At 55.1% G+C, this 25,553-nt stretch overlaps 2 protein-coding genes and 2 long non-coding RNA genes across 16 annotated transcripts in view; 2 read left to right on the top strand and 2 right to left on the bottom strand.

Moving 5' to 3' along the window:
• Positions 1 to 81: 81 nt before the first annotated feature.
• Positions 82 to 6,005, top strand: LOC139034386 (uncharacterized). Its single transcript, XR_011486841.1, has 3 exons — positions 82 to 307; positions 714 to 819; positions 5,707 to 6,005. It is a non-coding gene; the product is annotated as an uncharacterized lncRNA (long non-coding RNA).
• Positions 6,006 to 6,962: 957 nt separating this feature from the next.
• On the bottom strand, positions 6,963 to 10,058 carry UQCR11 (ubiquinol-cytochrome c reductase, complex III subunit XI). Its single transcript, XM_020870076.2, has 3 exons — positions 9,975 to 10,058; positions 7,581 to 7,724; positions 6,963 to 7,118 (listed from the first exon to the last, which is right to left on the bottom strand). Exons 1-2 carry the CDS (start codon positions 10,022 to 10,024, stop codon positions 7,604 to 7,606), a joined length of 171 nt encoding a protein of 56 aa, XP_020725735.1. The 5' UTR covers positions 10,025 to 10,058; the 3' UTR covers positions 6,963 to 7,118; positions 7,581 to 7,603.
• A 127-nt stretch (positions 10,059 to 10,185) lies between these two features.
• Positions 10,186 to 17,489, top strand: LOC110122640 (uncharacterized). 3 transcript variants are annotated; one of them, XR_002309287.2, is made up of 4 exons: positions 10,186 to 10,352; positions 14,694 to 14,876; positions 16,278 to 16,364; positions 17,371 to 17,489. It is a non-coding gene; the product is annotated as an uncharacterized lncRNA (long non-coding RNA). The 3 variants fall into 3 exon arrangements; XR_011486840.1 differs by having other exon boundaries at positions 10,186 to 10,324; XR_011486839.1 differs by lacking the exon at positions 10,186 to 10,352 and adding an exon at positions 10,359 to 10,699.
• The window catches only part of TCF3 (transcription factor 3), a 30,896-nt gene continuing 18,123 nt past the window's right edge, over positions 12,781 to 25,553 (bottom strand). For 2 of the 11 annotated variants that reach the window (XM_070465335.1, XM_020870088.2), the window contains 14 exons: positions 25,438 to 25,505; positions 24,216 to 24,345; positions 23,910 to 23,959; positions 22,593 to 22,695; positions 22,350 to 22,513; positions 22,139 to 22,268; positions 21,769 to 21,827; positions 21,590 to 21,668; positions 20,813 to 20,886; positions 20,299 to 20,460; positions 20,104 to 20,206; positions 17,743 to 17,872; positions 15,258 to 15,484; positions 12,781 to 15,060 (listed from right to left, as the gene is read on the bottom strand). In XM_070465335.1, the coding sequence (XP_070321436.1) occupies positions 14,918 to 15,060; positions 15,258 to 15,484; positions 17,743 to 17,872; positions 20,104 to 20,206; positions 20,299 to 20,460; positions 20,813 to 20,886; positions 21,590 to 21,668; positions 21,769 to 21,827; positions 22,139 to 22,268; positions 22,350 to 22,513; positions 22,593 to 22,695; positions 23,910 to 23,959; positions 24,216 to 24,345; positions 25,438 to 25,505 (1,622 nt within the window). In that variant the 3' untranslated portion in view covers positions 12,781 to 14,917. Of the gene's footprint in view, positions 15,061 to 15,257; positions 15,485 to 17,351; positions 17,588 to 17,742; positions 17,873 to 20,103; positions 20,207 to 20,298; positions 20,461 to 20,812; positions 20,887 to 21,589; positions 21,669 to 21,768; positions 21,828 to 22,138; positions 22,269 to 22,349; positions 22,514 to 22,592; positions 22,696 to 23,909; positions 23,960 to 24,215; positions 24,346 to 25,437; positions 25,506 to 25,553 lie in introns of those variants that run through there. The other 9 variants (XM_020870085.2, XM_020870080.2, XM_020870095.2 and 6 more) reach the window with 9 other exon arrangements.

The raw sequence follows: 25,553 nt of genomic DNA on the forward strand, positions 1-25,553 counted from the left end.
GCTGCGCAGGCGCCGCGCAAGCCCCGCCCGGACCGCGGCCTCCGGCCCCGCCCCTTAGCGGCGGCTCCAATCAGCGTGCGTCATGGAGGCGGGGCCTGCGGCGGCGCGCGGCTTGTCTGCTATGCGCGTGCGCTTTGGGCGGTCCACGCGTTCCTCTTAGGGCAAGCTCCCCGCTGCTTTGCTGGAGTGGTCTTTTCCCCGAACCTCCTCCGCGGTCCCTCTGGTGTTTCGGGATGCCAGTCCAGTGCCGGATTGCCATCCTTCTGCTCCCCTAGTCTCGTCATTGGCATTCACGTCTAGGCGCATTGTAGGTGACCACCCACCTCCACAACCCAAGGCCCACCCGAGGCTTTAATGACACCTCAGAACCGAGGCGCCAGCCCCTTCTTCCGCCTCCTCCTTGGTCCACCGCTTTCTGTTTCCGTGGGCTCTAGGACCTTCCTCGGAAATCTCCCGTCCTTATGCCCCTCACATTCCTCCTTATTGTCCTCCTCTGCTCCCCCAGGGCTGAACCTGGGCGGTCCAGGTCGGGTATTTCAGAAAAGACTTCCGAGTGAGTGGCCGAAGCTGTGGTCAGTGCCAGGAGTGAGCTGGGCCTCCCGTCAGGCTTTTCCGGGCTTCCGGCCCCTGGGGGATGGGAGGATGCGGGTGGGAAGGGTATGGGCTCCCCCGAGGGCAACCAGCTGGATCCTCACAACCTCAACTCCCTGCAGGTGCAGCCCTGGGTCCCCCGGTCCCTACTCTGGTTGGAGGCGGGGCCTGGGCGGAACCCCAAAGATCGCGGCGGACAGGTGCCACTTGTTTATTTAAAGTCCTCGGGTAAGTGCAACTTACCGTCCCTTTCTCTTCTGGGTTCCCCAAGGCGGGTAACTGGTCTGTTCTCCCACAAACAAAGGGCAAGGTGCCCGGGCAGGCACCCTGATGGGCAAGCACCTTGATGGGCGAGCGGTCATCCCGTTACAAAACTGGTTTCCAGCACTGGATGCTCGTGTGCAGTTCAGGCCCAAACCCAGGCCTCGAGGATCCTGGACTTCCAGGGAGGGCAGTGCTGGTCACTGTTGTATTTTCTCCCAGCGTGTGTGACTTCATTTTTCTTTTTAAAATCGTAGTTGCAAATATAGACACGTGTATTGTAATCCGTGGAAGCACGGGTGAAGACACTTAAAGGAAAAAGTTGTTATCCTCCCTGCCGCAGGAGCCCCCGGCCCTGCTTTTACTTCTCTTGGGTGCACATCAGCTGGAATTACTAGGTCACCTGGTGATCCTGTGTTCTTAATTTTTGAGAAGGGCAAAAACATTGTTTTAAGCTTTTTATTTGTATACGATTTTCAAAGGTTACTTTGCTTTTGCAGTTATTACCAAATATTGGCTGTATTCCCCTTGTTGTGCAGTACATCTTTGAGCCTGTCTATACCCAACAGTTTGTACCCCCCACTCCCCCGCCGGTATATTGCTCCTGCCCCCACTGGCAACCACTAATTTGTTCTCTCTTTATATATGTGAGTCTGCTGCTTTTTAGTTATATTCACTAGTTTGCTGTATTTTTAGATTCCTCCAATGTGAGATAGCATACAGTAACTTTCTTCATCTGACTTAATTTTGTTATTTTTTTATGGCTGAGTAATATTCCATTGTATTGATATACACACAGAGACATCCATATATACCACATCTTCATTATCCATTCATCTGTCAATGGACATTTAGGTTGCTTACATGCCTTGGCTATTGTAAATAGCCAGAGCAGTAAATAGTGCTGCTCTGAACACTGCGGTGCTTGAATATTTTTGAATTACTATTTTTATTTTTGTTTTGTTTTTTGATATATACCCAGGAGTGAAATTGCTGGATCTTATGGTAGTACTATTTTTAGCTTTCAGAGGAACCTCCCTGCTGTTCTCCACAGTGGCCACACCAATTTACATCCCTACCAACAAGGCAGTAGAATTCCCTTTTCTCCACATCCTCACCAGCATCCGTTATTATTGGTATACTTTTTGATGATAACCACTGTGACAGTTGTGAGGTGATACCTCATTGTGGTTTTGATTGGTGTTTATCTGATGATTGGTCATGCTGAGCATTTTTTCATGTGCCTGCTGGCCCTTTGTTTAATTTTTGGAGGAGCAGCCAGGCTCTTGTCCACTGTGGCTGCGCCTTTTCTGTTTCCCACCGGGAGTGAACAAAGGCTTTGATCTTTCCACACCTTCCAGTGTTAGTCTTCAGTCTTTGACAGTCACACCGACTGGTGTGTGGTGTCAGATCACAGCATCTGACATCAAGAACCAGCCCCGCCAGCCTCTTGCCTCTCAGGGAAGCTGACCCCAGAGCATTGATAGTGGGCCTGTGGGTGCTACTTGGCCCAAGCCAGGCCCCTGGGATTGTCTTTGAGGGACTGCCCCAGAGGCCTGACCAGGAGGGTGGCTGACCCAGCGTGCTGGTGGCAGATACAGAGGGGAAAGGCCAGGAACACTGCATGAGAGGGACAGAAGCTGGCCAACTCTTCTTTTGTTGGGTGGGTGCTGGCTCTTTGAAATGAACTCTGTTTGCCTTGGCCTACTGGCCCAGTCCCTAAGCAGATACCCTCTCCTGCCCATCACCATAAGGTGAAAGGTAGAAATCAAACCAGGAGGCTTAAACCACATGAGGACCTGAAAAGCCTCTACTATGGAGGGGCTGTCCCAGGCGCTGTAGGGTATGGAGCAGCATCCCTGCCCCCCCCCCCCGGTCCTGACTCATGCCAGGAGCAGCCTCCAGTCATGACAGCTACAGACATCCCCAGCCAAGGGTTCCTACAAGCTGATACAAGGTATGCGTGGCACTCACCTGAGGGAGAAAAGTTAGTGAGCACCAAAAACATCAAGATTAATGGTGCTTAATGTACTATTTTAACATTTCAAAGTGAAAAAAATCCATGATGAACAAAATGTCAAAATTTTTTCCTGAAGTGTAGTTGATTTATAGTCTTGTGTTTATGTTGCACAGCACAGTTACATGTAGTTATACTGCACACTCAGTTATATGTAGACATATTCTTTTTCATATTCTTTTCCACGATGGTTTATCACAGGATGTTGAATAGAGTTCTCTCTGCTATACAGTAGGATCTTGTTGTTTATACATCTTATATATAATAGTTTGCATCTGCTTGTCACCAGAACTCCCAGCCCTTCCCTCCCCACTCCCTCTCCCCCTCAGCAACCACAAGTCTGTTCTCTATGTTTGGGAGTCTGTTTCAAAGATATGTTCATTTATGTCATATTTTATATTCCACATATTAAGTGACATCATATGGTATTTGTCTTTCTTACTTTGCTTATTATGCTCATCTCTGGTTGCATCCATGTAACTGTGAGTGGTATTACTTCATTCTTTTTGATGACTAATGTTCCATTGTGTGCGTGTGTGTATCATGTCTTCTTTATCCATTCCTCTGTTGATGGACACCTAGATTGCTTCCATGTCTTGGCTGTTGTAAATAGTGCTGCTATGAATTTAGGATGCATGTATCTTTTCAAATTATAGTTTTTGGTATATACCCAGGAGTGGGATTACTGAATTATATGGCAACTCTCTTTTTTTTGGCCACACTATGGGCTTGTGGGATTTTAGATCCCCAACCAGGGATCAGATCTGGGCCCTTGGTAGTGAAAACACAAGAGTCCTAACCACTGGACCACCAGGGAAGTCCCTATTTTTAGTTTTATAAGGAACCTCCATACTGTTTTCCATAGTGGCCACACCAATTTACAATCCCACTGACAGTGTAGGAGGGTTCTTGTTTCTTCACATCCTCTCCAGCATTTATTACCTGTAGACTTTTCTAGTGATGGCCATTCTGACTGGTGTGAGGTGGTACCTCACTGTGGTTGTGATTTTCATTTCTCTAATAACTAGTGATGTTGAACATCTTTTCATGTGCTTATTGGCCATCTTTGGAGGAATATCCATTTAGGACTTCTGCCTATTTTTCAATTGGATTGTTTCTTTTGTTATTGAATTGTAGGAAATGTTTATATACAAAATGTCAAAATTTTAAATAGATTGAACAGTGCTGTTTTAAAGTCTGAGACAAAATGAAGAAGATATGCCCTTTATGTGTTTTTATATAGTTTTTGATGGTTTATTTTCCTCTCCCAGAATATTAAAGTGGTTGAAAAATCTAGCCTAAATATTGTACTTAATCCAAACCTGCATTTATTAGAATTTTACTTTTTTGGCTTTCACAGGAGCAAACTCTGGTATTTTCATTAAAACTATTAACCATGATGAAAATACATAAAAATTCATGTGTGGTGGGTTCACATTTCCTTTTGTCTCAGGCTTTGATGGGGGTCTATGCGACTGTCCACACCTGCAAGTTAGGAATTGTTAAAAAAATTTTTTTAAAAATTAAGTGTAACTTGTCTCACAATCCATCACTTATAGGTACTTAAGTGACATCTGTTAAACACAGAGATTTAGGTGAGGTCTGAAATCACATCACTCCACAGATAGTCATAATGGCAAATGACAGGAACAGAATGTCTCTCATTCTTCTCTCACAGCTCAGTTGGTAGAGTCTGCCTGCAATGCAGGAGATCCTGAATTGATTTCCTGGGTTGGGAAGATCCTCTGGAGAAGGGATAGACTACCCACTCCAGTATTCTTGGGTTTCTCTTGTGGCTCAGCTGGTAAAGAATCTGCCTGCAATGTGGGAAACCTGGGTTTGATTCCTGGGTTGGAAAGACCTCCTGGAGAAGGGAAAGGCTACCCACTCCAGTATTCTGGCCTGGAGAATTCCATGGACGGTATAGTCCATGGGGTCTCAAAGAGTCAGACATATTGAGCGACTTTCACTTTTCACTTCAGTAGACTGGTTGAGCTTCCCAGGTGGCGCTAGTGGTAAAGAACCCACCTGCCAATGCAGGAGACATAAGAGATGCAGGTTTGATCCCTGGGTTGGGAAGATCTCCTGGAGGAGTGCATGGCAACCCACTCCAGTATTCTTGCCTGGAAAATCCTCACGGACAAGGAGCCTGGTGGGCTACAGCCCCTGGGATCACAGAGTGGGACACCACAAAAGCAACTGAATGTGCATGCAGTAGACGCGTTAATAAATGTTGGTACCAGGCAGCTGTTTAAAAACTGAGGATGCGGTGTGGGTTTTAATTGAAGTATAGTTGATTTATAATGTGGTAGTTTCAGGTATATAGCAAAGTGATTCAGTTATACACATGCATGTATATATTCTTTTTCATTATGGTTTATTATAAAATGTTGAATATAGTTCCCTGTGCTATACAGTAGGTCCTTGTTTATTTCATATATAGTAGTGTGTGTATGTTAATCCCAAACTCTTAATTTATTCCTCTCTCCTGCCCTTTCTCTTTTAGTAACCATAAAGTTTGTTTTCAATGTCTGTAAGCCTTTCTTAATAAGTTTGTATCATTTTTTTAAGGATGCCACATATAAGCAATATTATAATTTGTATTTCTCTGTCTTGTTTATTTTACTTAGTATGAAAATCTCTAGGCCCATCCATGTTGCTGCAATACTTCATCCTTTTATGGCTGAGTAATATTCCATTGTATATATAGACCACACTACCCATTCATCTGTTGATGGCCATGTAGGTTGCTTCCATGTCTTGGCTATTGTGAATAGTACTGCTATGAGCATTGGGATCCATGCATCTTTTCAAGTGAGTGTTTTCATCTTTTCCAGATATATGCCCAGGAGTGGGACTGCAGGATCACATGTTAGTTCCACTTGTAGTTTCTTAAGGAACCTCTGTAACTGTTCTCCACTGTGGCTGAGCCAGTTCACATTCCCACCGTCAATGTGGGAGGGTTTTCTCCACACCTCTCCAGTAGCTATTATCTGTAGACTTTCTGATGATGAAGCTGGGTTCCTTCTGAAGCACCCTGGCCTCCAGGAAATAAACAGTAGGTGAAAAAGGCTGGTGCAGAAAAGTATGTAGCACATGCCACTCCTTGTGTTAAAATGTATGAAGTTGCTGTGGACTGAAAGTATGTGTCAGTATGTCTCCCTGAAATGTGTGTGTATACTGACACCCCAACCCCCCAGTGTGGCTGCATCTGCAGACGGGCTCCCAAGAACGCTGTCAAGATTAAATGAGGTCAAAAGGGTTCAGCCCTGATCCCCTAGAAGCAGTGTGTCTGAAGAGTCCCCAGAGAACTCCCCTGCTGTCAGATCAAGGAAAGGCCACATGAAGACCTGGTGAGGAGGCAGCCGAACCAGGAACAAAGCCTCCAGAAGCGAGCTCAGGCTGCAGCCTCCAGAACCAGGAGAGGTTCACTGCAGCCTCAGCGGCTGGGCCTCTGTTCTGTGGTGGCAGAGTCATGAGATGGCTGTTTTCACAGAGAGGATGTTTCTAGCCTCCTCCGGGGCTTGGCAGGTGTTACGCAGTCCATCCTCCTACACCTGCTCATGTTTGTATCTGTGCCTATACAGATGGGTTCTCAGGTGCCTCCCTTCAAGACACAGTCTCCCCCTGAACGAGATGTGGAGGAGATGGCCTGAGACTTCTGAGTGGCTTGTAAAAGGCAACTCCCCCAACCTCACTCACCATGTAGTAAGGAGGCTCAAGTCACACCTGAGAGGCCCACACGGGGAGGAGCCATGTGAGGGGGCCTCGTGGAAGCCCCAATACCTGCCCACCCCCACCCCCACCATGAAGCTGATGCCTCTGCTGCAACTTTGTGAGGGACCCTCAGCCAGCACCCCTCAGACAGATCACTCTGAAACTCTCACTGGGAGGTAAGGTTTGTCTTAAGCTACCAAGTTGAAGTAACGTGTTTAGGCAGCAAGAGATAAAAACACTGTGCAGGTATCACCCACCACACATCTGAAATGATCAAACCATGTCTGCCAGCCCCTGGGAACCCCAGACCTGTGCCGTTCTGGTGCTGAAGGGATCCCGAGGTCACCGCACCCCAGCATGAGCACATGCAGGCAGGCAGGTTTCAGAGTGAAGTTTAATGCTGTGTGTGTCCACACACGAAAGCTATTTCCACCAAAAGAGGAAAGGAACTCGTGCCAGGGACTTCCTAGAGTCCATCCAGAGAGCCTGGGCAGTTCCAGATGCAGACGACAGGAGGCAGTACAGCAGACACCTGGAGGGGGTACAGAGCAGGGTGAGCAGACGCCGCTGCCAGGCTCTAGCCCCAGACCTGGCCTTGCCACCTAGGAGTCTGAAACAGGGATGTACGCACACTCTGGACTGTCCGGTGGACAGCACAGTGAAGGGATTGTCAGCGCTCACGGTAGCACTCCCAGGGAGGCCAGTCTCCGCTTTCCCATCTGTGAGATGGGCATCCCTCCACCCCGACCAGGCCCAGGCAGGCTGAGGCTCCAGGATGGAGCCCCAAGGGGCCATGCCCACTCCATAGACCCAGGCTGCCATCCTGTAGCTCTGTACTACCGGGCAGGGGGCTTGTGCAGGGCCCTGCCCTCAGGTAGGGTTGTCCACGTGAGCTCCCCACACCTGCCGCCCCAGCCCTGGACCTGCAGGCAGTCCTGCTCCTCTGCTGCTCAGGGATCCCAGGCTACCCCCACTGACTGCTGCTGAAACTCACCAGAGGGGCCTGAGGTCGTGAGTTTAGTCATCCTTCTTGAACTTGCCATTGATGTAGGGCACCCAGTCCAGAATCAGCCGCCAGTCAGTGGCCCATACCAGCCCCACGGTACCTACGGCGCCCCATATGCTTGCTGTGGGGACCCTGCAAGGACAGCAGGGGTCAGGCCTCAGCGCCCCTCCCACGCAGCTGTTCATCAGGTGTCCGCCTTGCAGGGACGTGTGGCCCTGCCCCACGTGTGGGAGGAACACATCCTGCTGATGACCCCGAGGCAAGGCCATTCCCATCTGCTTTCATATCAAGATCTGCTAAAGGTTTTATTTGAGGAATTCTGCTAAGAAAAGAAAAGCCCAATTCTAAGCTTGTAACTATAAGGATAGTAAAAGCTTGCAGGCAGGCACATGCCCCATCCCTGAGACAGCCAATGGACTGAGGTGAGAGTTGTCAGGGACCCATCTTACTGATGAGACCATGGCACAGAGAGGGCAAGCCATGTCCCTGAGACACACAGCCCACCGGGTGCAGAGTCAAAGCAGGGGCTCCAAGACCACCACACCCCACATTTACATCCAGCAATGGGCATGGTCAAGGACGTCCCCAAGAGTCCCACCTCCTGGCTTGTATACCCCTCCCTTTGAGTGTCAGCAGGACCGTCACACCTCTAATGAATATAATACGGAGGGGGGGGATTTTATTTTCTTAGGTTCCAAAATCACTGCGGATGGTGACTGCAGGCATGAAATGAAGACACTTGATCCTTGGAAGGAAAGCTATGACAAAACTAGACAGCATATTAAAAAGCAGAGCCCTCACTTTGCTGACAAAGGTCCATATAGTCAAACCTATGGTTTTTCCAGTAGTCATGTATGGATGTGAACGTTAGACCAGAAAGAAGGCTGAGTGCCGAAGAATTGATGCTTTTGAACTGTGGTACTAGAGAAGACTCTTGAGAGTCCCCTGGAATGCAAGGAGATCAAACCAGTCAATTCTAAAGGACATCAACCCTGAACATTCATTGGAAGGACTGCCTCTGGCCATCTGATGTGAAGAGTTGACTCATTGGAAGAGAGCCTGATGCTGGGAAAGGTTGAAGGCAAAAGGAGAAGGGGGCAGCCAAGGATTAGATGGTTTCTTCACCACCTCAATGGACATGAGTTTGATCAAACACCAGAAGACAGTGGAGAATAGAGGAGCCTGGGTGTGCTGCAGTCCATGGGGTTGCAAAGAGTTCATGACTTAGCGACTGAACAACAGAATCAGAGCCACCTGCCCTCGACCCCACCGTCCTGGCCACTTGCCTTGGGGCCTGTGGACGCTCACAGAGGGAGGTGGCAACGAACCTGACCTCCAAAGGGCACCCAAGGTGATGCTGCTGAGAGTCCCTCATGGGCCTTCCTTACACCCTCATCACCTCTCCTCCACTTTTTCAAAGGAAGACACCAGGGCTCTGAGAGGGGCTGAGTGCAGGGTCCCCAGCTGGTGAGCATGTATGCTCCGAATCTGAGACACAACCGCACAGTGCCTCCTGGCGGTGAGTCCTGCTTCCCGGCCTCCGGAAGCCAGTGTAGAGTGCAAGGCTGCACCCATCCCCTTTAATATTTTACATCAATCTCATGTCATGGATCATACCGTTTTAGTTTTTTCTTGTCCAGGGACTACAGCGTCAGCCTGGAAGTTTCCATTTATCGCTGTCTCTGGCACCCAACGCAGTGCTAGGTGAGAGAACACACTGGTGCTCAGTGGGTGCTGCCAACTGAATGAAACCCTGGATGAGGGTGTCGCTGCTCTGATCAAGGCAGACAGGGACAGACAGACGGTGCCCGAGGGCTCGAGCTGCCCCAGAGGAGGGGCGGTAGGGGTCTCAGGTGGTCCCATCCGACGCCAGGGACCGCCTTTCGGCCTGAGTTGCCCCAATTGTAAAGCGCCACTGTCAACTGCCCTCCCGAAGGTCCCTAGCAGCGCCGCCGTCCAGGGACAGTCCCCACTTGTCACTCTCCCTGGCAGAGCTCGAGGACACGACTGCCGAGTACAGGCCCCTGCTTCTCAGCGCCCCACGTTGTGGGTTCCCCAATCCCGCTGCCACGTGGGGCCACACCCATTCCACCCATCTCCCATGGGGAGCAGGGACAGATAGAGATGTCGGCCTCACAGCAACATCAGGCAGAAGCAAAGCCAGAAGCAGCACACAGGGTCAGTTTCCAGGCTCCAGGAGCTGAGCGGGGGCTCTGAGCGCGGACCGGGGGGGGGGGGCACCATCGCGGCCCCCAGGTGGAGCTGGTCGGGGGCCCGCCACACGAGTGTGCGCGGGGAGACCACGCAGCCGTTCCGTGCCTCAGTTTCCCCATCTGGGACCCGGAAGGACAAGGGGCTCGGGGGCGGGGGCTACGTCCTCACCAGTTTCTAGCCAGCTGGCGGTAGCGCGGGCCCAGGAACCTGGTCAGCATGGCGGCACCTTCGTTGCTCAGGGTGACCCCGGCCCTGCCGATTCGGGCGCACCGCGCAGGCGCGCTAGCCGCAGCGCGCAGGCCCGCAGGGAAGCTCCGCCCGGTCCCCTCCCGGGAGGGCTGACAGCGAGACCGTGAGACCGCCGCCGCTGCGCACGCAGATTCGCAAGATATTTACACTAACTTCCGGGAAAGGTCTGAAGAACTCAGACTGGAATGGGCGGGCCCAGGAGGACGGGCCTTGTGATCACGTGATGCGCAAAGCAGGCTCGGCCTTTCGCTGTCAGAGCGTCCGGGAAGGTGCGCAACCTGCAATCCGCGGCGTTTTGTGAGTTTGTGTCTCAGTTAGGTGCTAGAACTTTACTTTTAGTTAAAGAAACAGACCTGAATGGGAAGGGACTCGCCCAGAGTCGCACAGAGGGGAAGGGTGGCCATTTGATTGGAGGAATTGGGCGTTGTCACTGGACTCGCTGCGTGTGACACCTTGGCCAGATGATAGTGCTTCCTCTAGTCTCGGTTTGCTGGCACTAAGTTGTGTGTTGCTCGGAGGCGGGTCCAAAATTGATTGCACGTTTCGTTTGGGAGATATTCCTCATTCCAGCAGTAGAGGGAGGCCTGGCTCCTTGCGCTGTGTGTATTCAGAAGACCACCTTTTAGCTGGTGAACCCAGGACAGGTGAGTCCTCGTCATTCGGGGGCTCCAGTAGCGAATGTATGCTTGGAAATGCGGACTGGACACCGTGGAGTTTGTCTGGCCAGCCCAACTCATCCTCCTGGGATCCTCCCTGGGCACCTTCTGAGACTCTAGCCTCAAACCTGCCCCTAGCCTCTGACCAAAGGGTTGGTTAGAGACCACGGTCTGGGCACAACGGATGTTCCTTGCTACTAAGTTGGACATAGATTCTCTGCCTTTCCAAATGCTGTAGGATTTCTTACGTTGGGATCAGAGAGGACCTGAAATAGGCTCTGTCCTTGATGGAAAACCTAAAAAGTGGGATGGAGGGGCCACCTTGAAGATTGATAATCTGAGACAGAGATTAGAAGCCTGAAAAGATGAGCAGACGTGGGCATAGAGGCCTTGGGGCTGCAGGTCCTGGATCCAGCAGTTTCTGAAGCTCTGCCACGTTGCTCCTTGTGCTTAATGCACTTCAGCTCAGGGGGCAGAATGCTTTTTTATTTCAAGTGATAAACAAAAATCAGATTAAGAGGAAAGAAGTAAGGCATGTTGGGTGGCTTCAGACTCAGCTGCATCCAGGAGTCTAGCAATATCATTACATGTTTTCTCTCCCATCTCTCAACTCCTACTTTCCTCTGTGTTGCCTATACTCTCTGGTGAACTCTCTCTGAGCAGAGGCACTCAGAAACTCCTGGTTGACATAGAACCTCTGAGTTGACATTCCAGCAGCCCTTATAGGAAGATAGCATCTCTTTCCCAATAATCTCAGAAAATGCCCCAAAGCTGGTCCTTACTAGCATGTTGTGGAAACAGAAGAGCCGGCCCCTCTCATTTGAGGATGTGGGCTAAAATTGGAGGAGGATCCCCAAAATAGAATACTAGGATTCTGTGACCAGAGAGATGGTTGATAAGAATGTTGCCCCCCACCCCCACCCCCAGCTGCCCTTGGGTTCCATGTAGGATCCCCATTTGGCCCTCAGGAAACCTAACTCTTTTCTCATGTTAAATTCACATTACATACAGTTAACCATTTTAAAGTGTAGAATTCAGTGGCCTTTAATATATGATTGTGTGCCCACCACCTCTAATTCCGTAACATTATCACCCCCAAAGCAGTCCCATCTCCATCAGTATCCCCCCATCCTCCTTGCCCCCAGCGCTGACAACCAGGACCCCACTCTCTTTAGATCTGTCTGTTCTGGAAGTTTCCCATCAATGGAATCACATCCTGTGTGTCCTTCTGTGTCTTCTCTCACTGAGCATCGTGTTCTCAGGGTCTGTCCATGTAGTACCAAGTGTCAGGGCTTCAGCCCTTTTCAGGACTGAGTGATGCTTCCACGTGTGGAGGGACCACATTGTATGTATCCATCATCTGTTGGATTCTTTTAAAATTTTTTTACAACTTTACTGAGGTATGTTTGGGTCATATATACACTTAAAACATACAACTTGGACCTGTGTATTTACTCATGGACCTACTGAGGTCCAGGTCAGCTTGTGACTCTACTGACCTTACTCACCATCCCCGTCAAACCGGGGTTGAGGGTGGAATTGTGCTCCTGAGGACTTGCTCAAGTCTTGACACCACCCCCCTCCACCTGAGAACAGGACCTTATGTGGAAATAAGGTGTCTGCAGATGTGACTGGTTAAGATGAGGTCATGCTGGAGATTTTGTAGCCCTAATGCAATGGCAGGTAAGAGGGGTACCAGGACACAGACCCACAGGGAGAGGCCACCTGAAAATGGAGGTGGTGATTGGGGTGATGTAGCTGCAAACCAAGGCACACCCTGGGCCCCTGGAAGCTGGTAAGAGGCAGGAAGGACCCTCCTGGGAGGGCCAGGAGGGAGCATGACTGCCACACCTGAAGCCCCCTGTACCCGGCCCCCCCAGGCCCGCGCGGAGGTGTTTCAGCTGCCCTGCGAGCCATGCACACGAACACGGGAAGTGGCGCCATCCCTGGAGCACGTATGCCCAGTGCCATCCTTGGCAGGGTGTGCTCAGGCACCCCAGCACCCCTTCTTCAACCCCCTTTTCATCCGTAAGCACACAACAGCTGAAAGATCAAGGGAGAGCCAAGTATTGTCATAAAATGTCATTTATTGCTACAGTGCTGTTATGTACAGGACAGGTCGCCAAATCGACTCTTAGAGGATCACTATTAAAAATTCCAAAGAATCCAGCCAGCTGTGTTGAGTTGTATAAAATTATTTTACTTAAAATTTTTTCTTTTTCTTTAAAAAAGTCAGTTATCCTGAGGCACTCAGAGCACAATTTTCCTTAACTGTGATTCTTCCCCCTCCCTCAAGGCTTTTTCCCCCAGGCTGGGTTAATCTCATTTTATATATATATAACATATAAAACTTAAATTATATATGTGATAGAGTTCAGAAATCTGTGGGCCTCAGGGAGCTGCAGAGGGAAACTGAGGCAGCTTCCCCAAAGAGATAAGACCCATAGACCAGGGGGGTCACCAAGGAGTGTGACTCAGTCTTGGGGGGAGAGCCCAGGGGAACCCCAAGAGTCCAGAGGCAGGCCCCCCCAAGCTGGGATATCCCACCCATCCTGGTCTTGGAGTTTCCTCAAGATTCTCATGGGATACCCAGCCACAGGGGCATTCCAGTCTTGGGGGCCAGGCCCCCCAGTGCTTGGGGAATGAGGGTGGGAGTCTTAGGGTAGATGCCTGGGATGCTGGTGGTGTGGGGTGCCCACAGCCAGCCTGGGGGTCCATAAGGCCTCTGTGCAGGAAAGAAGGGAGGGCAGGTGAGATCCCACTAGGGCTGACTCCATGCCCAGATGATACACAGAGTGACCATCCTGGACTTTCAGTTTAAGCCTGGGATGGTCCCACCAGTTCAGGTCGAATAGGCCCACTTGAACACAGGTGAGAAGGGTACCTGGGAAGGCTTGGGAGCTGGCACTTAGAGCCTGAGGGCAGCCCACCCTCCAGGGTTGTAGACATGCAGACCAGGGGCCTTTCTAGGCAGGGACCCTGTACAACCTCCCCCCCTCCCCACATCAGGACAACCACTTGGGGAGCGGGGGTTTCTGTGCTAGAGTTCAAAGCAGGGGCTCAGGTCCCCTGGCCAAACAGGTGAAGATGTGCAGGCCCTGAGCCAGGGAATAGTGGTTCTCACAAAGTCCTATCTTGGAGAGGTCCACAGGCTCGGGGCTCAGTGTGGGGCTGGGTGGGGAGGGAGGGACAGAGCTGCTTATAGGGGAGGAACCTTGACCTTCTGATCGGGGATCATCCCTGTCTCCACTGAGATTACCCACCAGGGTTGTCGCCCTTCCTGAGGATGGGGATAGCAGATAGGGAAGGGAGGTCCCCATCAAGGTGAGGCCCACCCACCATTTCACAGAGAGCGTGTTTTAGAGAACAGCACCGCCCACCCCCCACGTTAGAACCGGAACAAGATGGCAGCAACCACCCCCAGGACCAGCAGCTCCCAGAGAGAGGATGGGAGACCTCAGGTCTACATGAGGTCTTTATTTTTTTTGCCATGCTCTACTGCACATGGGATCTTAGTTACCAGACCAGGGATGGAACCTATGTCCCTGAATTGGGAGCATGGAATTTTAACCACTGGACCGCCAGGGAAGTCCTGGGGTCTTTTTAATACAATTTTTAATAATCTGGTTGATAATGAAATGCAATGCTCATTTCTAGAAAGAGCAGCAGAAATAGCGACAAGAGACTTTTATACAAAAAAATTTGTTGCTTACAAAACATATGCAAAAAAGCTTAAAAAAAAAGGCATTCTAATTTCCTTCTATGTTTTATATATATATATAAAAAAATCTCCTAACTAAGGTTCCTTTTATTTTCCTTAAAAACAAAAACGATTAGGCTTAGGCACGATTTGCTGCTGGCTCCGCACAGCTTCTCCCTCCCGTGAGCAGCATGTTTGACCTCACGTTTAACTTAAGGCATCTTGTTTTTCTTTTCTGACAAAGTGTATATATTTCTGGCTTGCTTTCTTGCTTGGTTTCAGGTTCTACTGCCAAAAAACAAACAAAAATGCTCCTTTGGGCCCAGGCCTGGGCAGCAGGGCCTAGACGCAGTTTCAGGATCCATCCGACAGGAGACCTGGTGGCCGGGCCCAGGGCGATGCTGGCTCGAGATTGACCTCGGGCGACGTGGGGTGGGGATCTCGCGTCTGGCGTGACCGTCTCAGGTAAGACCGAGGTGGGGTCACTTATCCGGGCGACATTCCCGTCACAGGTGCCCGGCGGGGTTGTGGGCCTCGCCCAGGCCGGGGTGGGCAGCCGACAGCACCATCTGGGGGTCTCCAACCACGCCCGATACCTTCTCCTCTTCCCGGCGCTTCAAGCAGGCTGCTTTGGGGTTCAGGTTACGCTCTGAGGAGAAGGGAGAGCACTGTGGGAGAGGGTCCCCTGGGGAGCGAGGACGAAGTGCGCCTCCATTTCTCTGCCCGTCCGTATAAGGCTGCGGGGTCGAGGGTCTGCAGTGGGCAGAGCGCGGGGGGGGGGGGGTTCCGCAAAGTGGGCGGAGCGCCACCGATGGGGAGGGCGGGGCGGGGCGGCCGGGCGCCTACCTCGCACCTGCTGCTCCAGGCCCAGGATGACCTGCACGGCCTGTTGCAGGATGAGCAGCTTGGTCTGCGCCTTGTCCGACTTGAGGTGCAGCTGGCACATGCGCCCCAGCTCCCGGAAGGCCTCGTTAATGTCCCGCACGCGCACCCGCTCCCGCGCGTTATTGGCCATGCGCCTCTCCCGGTCCCTCAGGTCTTTCTCCTCCAGGGATAGCACCTCCTCCGTACTGCTGAGTCACAGCACCGGGGGCCCCATTAGTCCCGGGCAGGGTCGTGGGGAGGGCACCCGTTGGCTGTGTGGGCGTACGCCCTGGGCCAAGCTCCAGGGGCGCCCTGTGCCTGGCTGCAGGCAGGGCCTCAACCCCCACCCCAGGGTAGACAGGGAGCTGGGGCACGGTCTTTGCCCCCTGCCTGCTCCCCGTGCCCAGGATGGCCCAGGAAGCAGGGGAGGCCCCGTAACCCCTCCCGGGATGACGACCTTCCCCTTCAGAGCAGTTGTTTGCTGAATGATGGAGCTGGGCCTAGCTGGACCACTCAGGCACAAGGGGCCTGGAACCCCTGAAGGAAGAGGGGTTCACAGCGTTAAGACCCCTCACTCTGGGTCCCCAGAAATGTCTCTCCCCATGTTGGACTCTGCCTGCCTGACAGCCACCCTGAGTCCTGCCCGCAGGCCCCTGGACCCTGGTACTTGCACTGTAAAAGCTGTGTGCTGGATGTGGTGTCGAGCCCTCCCCAGTCTGTAACATCTCAGTCCGCCACTGGGGACCATGGAGTCCACACCCAGCTCAGGCCCCTGCCATGCAGCAGGGGGCGCTGCACAAGCCATCTCTGCCTGCACATCTCTGCCAGCACAGGGCCAGTCTCACTCGACACCTGCCTTGTGGACTGGGGGCCCTATTCTACCTGCCCACCCTGCCCCCTCAGGCCTAAGTGACCCCTGTGGGTGGCGGCGGCGGCCGGAGCCCAGGACAAGCGCGCAGACCAAACTGACAGTCAGGCCTTGGGTCCCCTTTCTTCCCTCAGGTCCTGGCATGCAGGGGCCATGGGGGAAGAAAGGCCTGGGCCATAGCCCTGGCGTCCAGTGCTCCAGTGCTTGGGCGCAAGTGCGAGGTGAGGAGGGCGGCCAGGGGAGGGGGAGCACGGGAGGCAGAGAGCAAAGGGGCAGGCGTGGGGGGCGGGGGACACACACACACACACACACACACACACACAGCATGACACCCACATCGCCATGGAGACGTGGAAACCTCAGAGCTGAGGGGACAGAAGGCAACAGGCCAGGGCCCTAGCTCCAGTCCAAGCGACAGCACTGCAGGAAAGAAAGGGTTAACAGGGCAGCAAGGGTGGGGTGGGGGAGTTAAGAAGGCAGCTGTGGGGGACAGTCACAGGGGGTCCCTTCCTGAGATCCTCGCTCAGCCTTCTGGATGGGGGTGAACCCCCAGGTGGGGTGATGGGCTCTCATGGCCACAGAGTGCCTACTCAGAGTGACAGAGAAGCCTGTGGGACCCAGGCGATGCTAGCTGCTGCCAGCCCAGCTCTGGGCTTCGTGAAAAGGAAGAGCTGGGCAGGTGGGGGGTTCTCTGGGGTCTGGGGACACAATTCTGCACCCAAGTGCCCAGGTCTAGAGGGCTAGGGATTTGGAGTCTGTTCTTCCCATCTCAGAGGGGACAATGAGGCCACGCCAGGCAGAAGGCCAAGATTAGGAGCAGGGTATGGTCACTGGGCGTGTGGTCACCACAGTGACAATCACTTTCAGGGAGGGTGGTCACTGTCCAGGGGTCACTGGGGGCGATGGTCACAGCAGGGAAGTGGTCACTGAGGGAGGGATGGTCACTGCAGGAGAAGGAAAGTCAGCGGGGGGTGATGTCAGCAGCAGAGAAGTCTCTGCAGGGAAGTCACGGGATGACATCACTGCAGGGGGGAGCTCATAGCAAGGGGTGACATCACTGCAGGGGGGAGCTCATAGCAAGGGGTGACATCACTGCAGAGGGAGGTCATAGCATGGAAGGTCAGGGGTGATTAAGGCAGGGGAGGTGGGCTCCAGGAAAGGGGGGGCGAGCGAGGGCAGCGGAGGGGAGGGAGCGCGCCCCCACTGACCTCGCACCTGCTGCTCCAGGTTCAGGATGACCGACACGGCCTGGTGCAGGATGAGCAGTTTGGTCTGGGGCTTCTCACTGTTGAGGTGCAGCTGGCACATGCGCCCCAGCTCCTTAAAAGCCTCATTGATGTCTCGGACCCGCAGCCGCTCCCGTGCGTTATTGGCCACCCGGCGCTCCTTCTCCCGCTCAGCCTTCTGCTCTGGGGGGAGAAGGTCGTCCTCGTCCTCGTCTGGGCTACGGGGCCAGGGGCCAGAGGAAGACAGTGAGGCAAGGCCGGGCGTGGACCCACCGCTGCCATGGGAGCGGGAGTCCCAGGTGTGTGCGCGTGCGCCCCCGGGAGGCCCTGTGCACGTGTGTGGCGGGCCCGTGGGAGTGGGGGAGAGCGGCACCTGGTCCGGGTGCGCGGAGCCTTGAGGTCCTTTTTCTCATCCTCGGCGGTGTCAGCCGCCACGTTCTCTTCGTCCTCTTGCTCTTCCCGCTTGATGTCGGCGGTGCCCGGGGCAGTGCCACGCCCGAGATCTGCAAGAGGCAGGGATCAGCGGGCCATGCAGAAGCCCCCGGAGAGCCGGTCCCCAGCCCCACACGGGCATCCGTTCCCAGACCCTGAGGACCAAAAGGCCCTAGGAATAAAGTGCACGAAAAGGTTATGGCCACTCAGGGCCGGAGAAGTCTCCTAAAACACTAAAGCGCTGTCCTCGAAACAGAAATTGATGAACTTGAATACATCCAACTTTAGAACATCTCATCACCAAGAAAATAAGCAGCTGAGTCACAGAACAGAGACTCCTCACCCACAAGCGGAGAAAGGGAGCAGTTTCAGTGAGGGGAGGGCAGAGCGTCTAGGGAGCAGGCAGGGCACTTGGGCACCGCAGCTGCTCCATCACCCTGAATGGAGGAAACACTGTGGGTCTTAGCACCGGTCCTGGGTGTGACCTCTTGGGAAAACCCTCTGGCCTGACCTGGAAAAAGCGGCAACACACAGACGTGGAAATCCCAACCTACACCAGGAGACACTGCTCAGGAGATTCTGTAAAGTGCCAGCACAAAGGCCCAGGGTGGGGAGGAGCCTAATGGTCTGTGAGGCTGGGGTAGTCCTTGCATGGGTGGGAAGGCCACCCAGCAGGATGGCGACATAAACCAACCTGCAGCTGAGGGTATACAGCTGCTTGAAGCCACTGTGGGTCCCAGGAAGGTCTGGGCTGTCCTGTAGGAAGGGATGACCCCCTGGGAAGAGACTAACTCGGGCCTCTTAGCACTGCTGGCACCAGGCTGGGCGTCCTGGGCCCTGTGGGGGCTGGGTAGCATCCCCGTCAGACACCACCCCTCCTCAGCGTGAGACCCTGGGTGTGGAGAGATGAAATTTAGACATCCATGAAGCACAAATCAGAGCCAGGCTGGTTCTGGGGGTGGGGGTGTGCAGGCAGGCATGAAGGTTGTGTGGTGGGGGCCTGGTCAAGTCTGCATAGCACGCTATGTCACCTGACAACCTGTTTTTCACAAGGTTGCTGAGGGCGGGGTGGGTGGAGCAGCCCCCATGAGATCCAGGACTCCAAGCCCCAGTGGGCAGCCTGCCACAGTTACCCCTTTCTGCTAACAATCTGCGAAGTAGAGGGCTGTCCCCTGGCTGACTGCAGGACACACAGCATGCTGCCACTCCCTCAGTCTTGAAAGAAACCCTCTTGACCTCGCCCCCTCCCACTACTGCTGATTTCTCTGCTTCCCAGAACAATTAACACCCCAGAAATCCACTGACCCTGGCGGGGTCCTCAACTCAGCGTCTGACACAGTGCGCCCTCCTCCACAAGCCTCAGTGCCCGCCCCGATGCACAGATCCAGGATCTGCCCTGTCCACACTCCACCTGGGACCCTCAACTTCACCATGTGCCAAGGACACCTAGATGCCATCTCCAAACTGGAACCCCACCTCATCTTCCATGTCTTCACATCCTTCAGAGCCCCTGGAAGTTGCCCCTCAGGGCCGCTGCCCAGGCTGGTCCCCAGCAGCCACCCACACCCTCTTCCCTGGAGGAGCAGTCTCTTCTGCTCCCAGTCTGTCCTCCCAGCAGCAGTCACCAGAGGGCGCCTGTAAACACCTGAGCAAAATCCCAGGCCCTCCTCTGTCCACAGCCCTCCAGGCTCCCACCTACTCCGAGGTAAAAGCCCAAGTTCTCCCATGGTGCACAAGGCCCTGAACCACCTGCCTTCCCCTCCTCCCTCTCTCCCCCTCCTCACTTGGCTCCAGCTGTTCCTCCAACATGGCAGACACGGTCCTGCCCCAGGGCCTTTGCACGTACTCACCCTGGCACCTGCCTGCTCACTCCTAACTTTAAAACTGCAGACACTGCAGTGCCCCTCTCCCCACCCACCAACTTTCCCCCCAGCCTGTGTCCCAACATGCTCACTTCACCTTCCGACTTCCACACAAGTCACCCCCTTTCTCTGCTCAATCTGTTTTGTTCCCCAGTTCCCGAAGCAGCAGTGCCCCCACCCCAGCTCTGTAGGACCCAAGGACCAGGCCCAGCAGGACTTCTCTGGCGAGGCTGAAGGTGGCACTGATGTGGAGAGTACATTCCTCTGCCCCCTCCTTAGTACCCTGGGGCCTCAGTTTCCTCAACTGGAAATGGGGGTAGACAGTCTTGAGCCCACATGGGACGGTCTGGAGGGTGGTTCTGAGCCCCCTTTTCCAGAGGAGCAGCAAGGGGTCAGCCCACTGATGGGCCCTCAGCACAGGCAATGTTGCTGGGACTCACCGCCATAGGAGTCAGGCGGCCGGGAGAGGTCAGGGAGGGCCACATGGTTGTGCACGAGGCCACTGCTGCCAGACAGGCTGTCCTCCGAATGTCCGCTTCCCACCTGTGGATGAGGGGGGTCATCAGTGCCAGCCTGGCCCGTGCAGCCCACCCACCACCCACCCACCTCCCAGGTCTGCCCTCACCAGCACTTACCAGGCCTGCATGCCGCCCACCCAGTGGCATGACAGGGCCAGTGAAGCCCGAGGTCAGTGCCCCATGGCCAGGTAGCATCCCGTGCGCGTCGCCTGCGGTGCCCACGGCGTGGCTGCGGAGTACATGGATGGCCTCATCCAGGTGATCCTCCACTTTGCTCTGCTGCAAGAAGGGCGGGTGAAGGGCTGGGAACAGCCGCCAGCGACCTTGCTGACCATTGCCTTGGACCTCATCCCCAATAACTTAGCTGACACGTCCATTCTAGTCAAGGAGCACCCGTCCTGTCACACATTCTGCTGTTTCCACACCTGGGGTTCTTATAGGACATGGTTTCCACACCCTGTGAGACGTCATGTGACCACGGCAGAAACGAAATGCTAAGCCAACCTGCCTCCCCCATCAATGGACCTCCTCAGGCACCCACCATCCTTGGAACAGGTGTTCCTGTCTGTCCCTGTGCACCTACCCCACACTCCCACCATGGCGCACCCTCCTCAGACCCCAGGACGCTCACCAGGCCATGGAGACCCCCATCGTAGCTGGGCGATAAGGCACCAGGGGCTCCTGGTCGGGGCCACTGCGATGTCCCTGGAAGGGGCAGGAGACATGCATGTGAATGGGCACAGATTTGAAGTGTGTGCCACGCAGCCTAACACAGGAAGAAGCAGGGCTGGATCGGGAGTCCCAGGCTACAATGCTCAGACTGGCCACATGGGGGCTCCCACGCCCGCAGGTCGGTCTAAGGGCCTGAGCCTGGATCTGGGCCCAGCTGACCTGGCAGCTCCTAATCTGGGGTGTGCACCCAGTGTATAGGTCACCTCTTTGCACCTCAGTTACCACTTCTATGAAACCTATGGGGAAGGAGGCTCCTTCCAGTCCCGCCGCACCTAAGCCCCGAGAACACCGTACAGGCCTATGGGTACTGTTAAAACTGCCCATACACTCCAGAGCCCTTGGTCCGCTCTCCTCGGACCTGAGCCCCGTTCCAGGGCACAGCAGGAGGCACACAGTGGGTGTCTAACTAACAACCATGGGGGTGAATAAACGCCAAAACGCCCATGTCTGCTCTGGCTCTTGGGCACCCCAGGCCTCTGCGGGATTCCCCTGCCTCTGCAGGGCTTGCAGTGCATGGAGCACTCCCTCCTAGCTTTGGCCTGTTTTGTGACCTGAGATCCCCCTCCTCCAGGCTGCCATGGGAACATGAGCTGAGGCAGGTGGTTGGTCCAGCTCCCCACCCAACGGGGGCTGCAGTCACCAGCCCCAGCCCCCTCCCCCAATACCCTGCACAGACCTGCCAGGCCCTGTGGGGAGCCCACGGGGGTGGAGGGGCTGGAGGAGAAGTTATTGCTTGAGTGATCCGGGGAGTAGATCTGTGATGGGACAAGGAGAAACAAAGAGCCACCAGGTGGCTTGTCAGGGCCAGCTTCTCGGGGTCACTGGCTCAGCCACCCACCACATCCCATGCCTCACCGAGGCCAGAGCCTTGCCAAGGGCATCTCCGGAGCTGCTGGATGTGGTCCCACGGGAGCCTGTGAGTGGAGAGATGTGAGGCCCTGGCCGACAGAGACTACCACACAGATGCTCTGGTCAGTTGGGGTCTGCTGCCGTCCAGCACCAGCCTCCACAGGGCTCCGGGGCCAGGTGGGCTGCAGGGCTCTGGTGAGCAGTACCCTTTGGGGGCCTCAGTTTCCCCAGTGGGGCCCCCTAATGAAAAAGCCACTTTGAAACACCTGAGGGGGGCTGAGGAGCCGATGGTAACAATGATAACCAGGACCACAGTGATAATGATACCAACAATGCTAATCTTGAGCCCACGGGGGTGGGGGACAAGGGGCTGTACCCAGGAGGCTGTCGGCTCCGCTAACGGGGGGCGTGTGGCTGGAGATGCTGCTGTAGGTGCCTGCGGGGCCTGAGAAGGTGGATGCGGCTGGAAGCCCACCGTTCACCTCTGCTCCATGCAGCTGGTAGCCCTGCAGGGCAGGAAGGATGGGTCAGAGGGGTCACACCAGGGCGCTGCCCTCCACCTGCCAAGGGCCATCCACATAACTTACCATGCGCTCATGCTGGTGCAGGCTGCCAAACCCACCACTGCCCCCCACAGAGCTGCCGCTGCCTGCTGGGAGGGGCAGGGGGGACGAGCCCCCGCCCAGCATGGGCCCAAAGCCTGCCTGGCCTGGGGCACTCCAGAGCTCGGCTGAGGGGTGAAGGCTGCCATCTGTGGAGAGGGGGATGGTAAGGTGGGTGGGCACAGGGACTCCCGGCCTGCTCCAGGCAGCCTGGGTGAGCCCCCATACCTGCCATGTAGAAGGGGGCGGGGTAGGAGCTGCCGGGCGTCTTGGCGGATGGGTAGGCTGTGGGGTCCCTGCCGTAGTCGTCCCCTGAGCTGGGGGGGTACACCTGCAGGGGCCGCGGGCATGGTCAGACAGGAAGGACTGGGGCTTAACTCTGTCTCCCTTCCACCCCACCCCCTTGTACACTATACAGCTCCAACCCCTCCCTCCAAAACTGGTGGCCAGTGTCTGCGGCTTGCTGGTGTCATCACCTATCTACAGTTCCTTCTTCACCCCACCTTCTGCACACTCTGCAGAGTCCCAGATTCAGACCTGAGGCCTTTGTAGACTAGACCCCTCACCCCTACCCAGACTACCTTTTCCCTCCTTAATCCAACAAACTCCTATTGACCCATCAAAGCCCAGCAGTGTTTTCCCCAGTGTTGGAACCTCCCTCGGACCAGCCCTGATCACAGGAGACCTGGGAGCCTCAGAGGCAGGGCCCCGGGTAAACCTTCTGCCCTAGCTGCTCCAAAGAAGTAAGATGGCAAAGGCCTTCTAGGATGAGCACCAACCCTGACTGGCTGGCACTGTCTGGAGAATGCTGGGATCGACTGGCAAGGTCTGCCCCAGCAGTGGAGCAGAAAGCAGGGAGCAAGTGATGAGTCAGGGGGATGGAGTAGGCTCAGGGGCCTCTCACTCTGATGTTCCAGATGAGACATCATGAGATGAAGCTTAAAACAACCTCTATTTTCCTGCCCCCCACCCCTAGGCTGCAGGATTTCAACCTCAGATGGTAACCCTGAGCCTGGAGTGGGCTGGGTCAGCCTCGGGGGCTGTGCTGGTGGCCAGTGAAGGAGGCAGGCAGAGAGGGCAGTGGCCAATCCAGGGAATCCAGCAAATTGCCTTTTCTCCCAGCGTGATTAAGTCGCGGGAGCTCAGCACTGGGAGCCACTGATGGCTCGGCACCATCTGCTGGGCCTGGCTCTCTGCCAATCACAGGCAGAGGGGCAAGGATGCAGAGTGGCTCCAAGCCAGGCACAGGGAGCGGGAAACCCTCTAAACTGCCCCCATGATGCCCACCTGCTCCTGCTCCCAGGACGGACTCCTGTTCAAGCCCTTTCTGAAGAGCCTCAGCCACAGGAGACCACTTATCTTAAAACACATGGGACCCAGGCTAGACCCAAAGAAGGACTTCCCGACTCCCTCAGAGCTGGGGCCTCAGGGCAGAAGTCCCCCGAGCCCCTGGGGCTTTCACCAGAACCCACGTTGGGCTGGCCCACCCTGGGGGGTTGTCACAGAGGCACTCAACCCATGCGGTCCATCTGTCCCACAACTCACTGAGGACGGGAGGCCAGGCGGCACCTTCCGGACCTTCTTGGGCTGCGAGTCTGTCAGGACAGGAGGAGTGAGAACCCCGGCCCGGCTCCCACCCTCACCCTGGCCCTTCCCACCAGACGGGCCTGTCACCAGGGGTGAGACACAGCCTCCCCCACCACCCACAGCTCAGAGAGGGGACCTGGGGGCTTTTCTCTACTAAGGAACAACGCAAGCCTCTGTCCACACACAGAACCCTGGGGGCAGGCATGTGGACTTCACAGGACTTGACCGCTGGGCCTCAAGGGGACTGCGCCCTGGCCCACTCACCCAGGCTGCTGTCCGTTGCTCTCCGCCGAGAGTGCCCAGAGTAGGAATAATACTGGGACCCGCCCTTGACGCCCGAAGGGGACAGAGGCCCTGGGCTGCTGAGGGCCAGTTCGCTGGGGAGGAAGCCCACCTGCAGGAGGGAGGGAGGGATCACCAGTCAAGCCCCGCCCCCCGGCCAGTTCTGGTTAAAACAATAAGGGCAAAGGCCGAGGCCAGGTCCTTGGGTGATGGCGACCTGGGGAGGAGCTCCCTTCTGGCCAGCACCTGTGGAGTGTCTCTGATCAAGGCGTGAATGCAAAAGACAAACACCGTCAAACGTGAAGATGCCGCGCGGTCTGGGCGCTAACACACAATTAGCTCAGTTTACTTTGTATGTATCTCTCCACTCTGCGTTTTTAAGGCAAACAGTTTAAACTCACAGACACTGGTATAAAACGGGACTCTTCCTTGGAGAGCAGGCATGACTGGGGCTGAAGGCCCACAGCTGCAGCCTCAGCCTTCCAGTCTGTAAAATGGGCATGCCAGCCGCTACACGGCTCAGGAGTCATTGTGGGGACTGACAGGGCCAGGCAAGGTCTCCCCGGGCAGGGGTCCTGGTGCCCAGCAGGCGTCCTGTGGCTGTGATAGCTGCCACGTTGGCTGCAGCCTGGTGTGCACATGGGTGCTGCTGTCTGCAGCAGGGCCTAAGACTAAAGCCCCCAAGGGATGGGGGAGAGGGTCTAGAGAGGTGACCAGGACAGGAAGCCACAGGGGACCGCTATGCTGGGTCCCTGCCCCATCAGCCCTGCAGCAGGGTGGGCAAGGGTGACAACCTTGCCTAGGCTGGAAGCTGTGGGCCGGACCACAGGGCTGGGCTGGCCTCAGGTTCCCTGTCTGCCACTTGGGGCTGGATGGGCGGGTGTCTCTTGAAGCCCCTTCAGCTGTGTAGGGAGCCCGCAGGCTGGACTCAGCCTCTCCTCCACATGCACCTGGCCTGGTCCAGGGCCCTGGCCTGTTTTAGCAGCTGCTGATGAGTGACCAGCACTCGGCTCAGCCAAAGCAGCTTCATAGATCAGGAGGAAGTTGGGATGAATTTGTTTAAAATTAAAACCAAAGAATGTGAGGTGCTGACGAGAGATCAGGTGCCCCCCATCCCCACCCACCCCACCCCGCCACCCCCTCCTGGAGCGTGGGGTTCTCCAGGCTCTGCAGTCCCACACCCTCCCCACAGACACTGCCTCACCTGAGTCAGGCTGCTGACCCCAGCGTCTCTCCCGAAGGCAGCGTATGCGCCCCGCTCACTGCCCTTGCCTGGGGAAAGGAAGGAGGGTCACCTGGAGCTGCCTGCACACAGTAGGG

The sequence above is a fragment of the Odocoileus virginianus genome, chromosome 3 (assembly GCF_023699985.2).
Source record: "Odocoileus virginianus isolate 20LAN1187 ecotype Illinois chromosome 3, Ovbor_1.2, whole genome shotgun sequence".
NCBI lineage: Eukaryota > Metazoa > Chordata > Mammalia > Artiodactyla > Cervidae > Odocoileus > Odocoileus virginianus.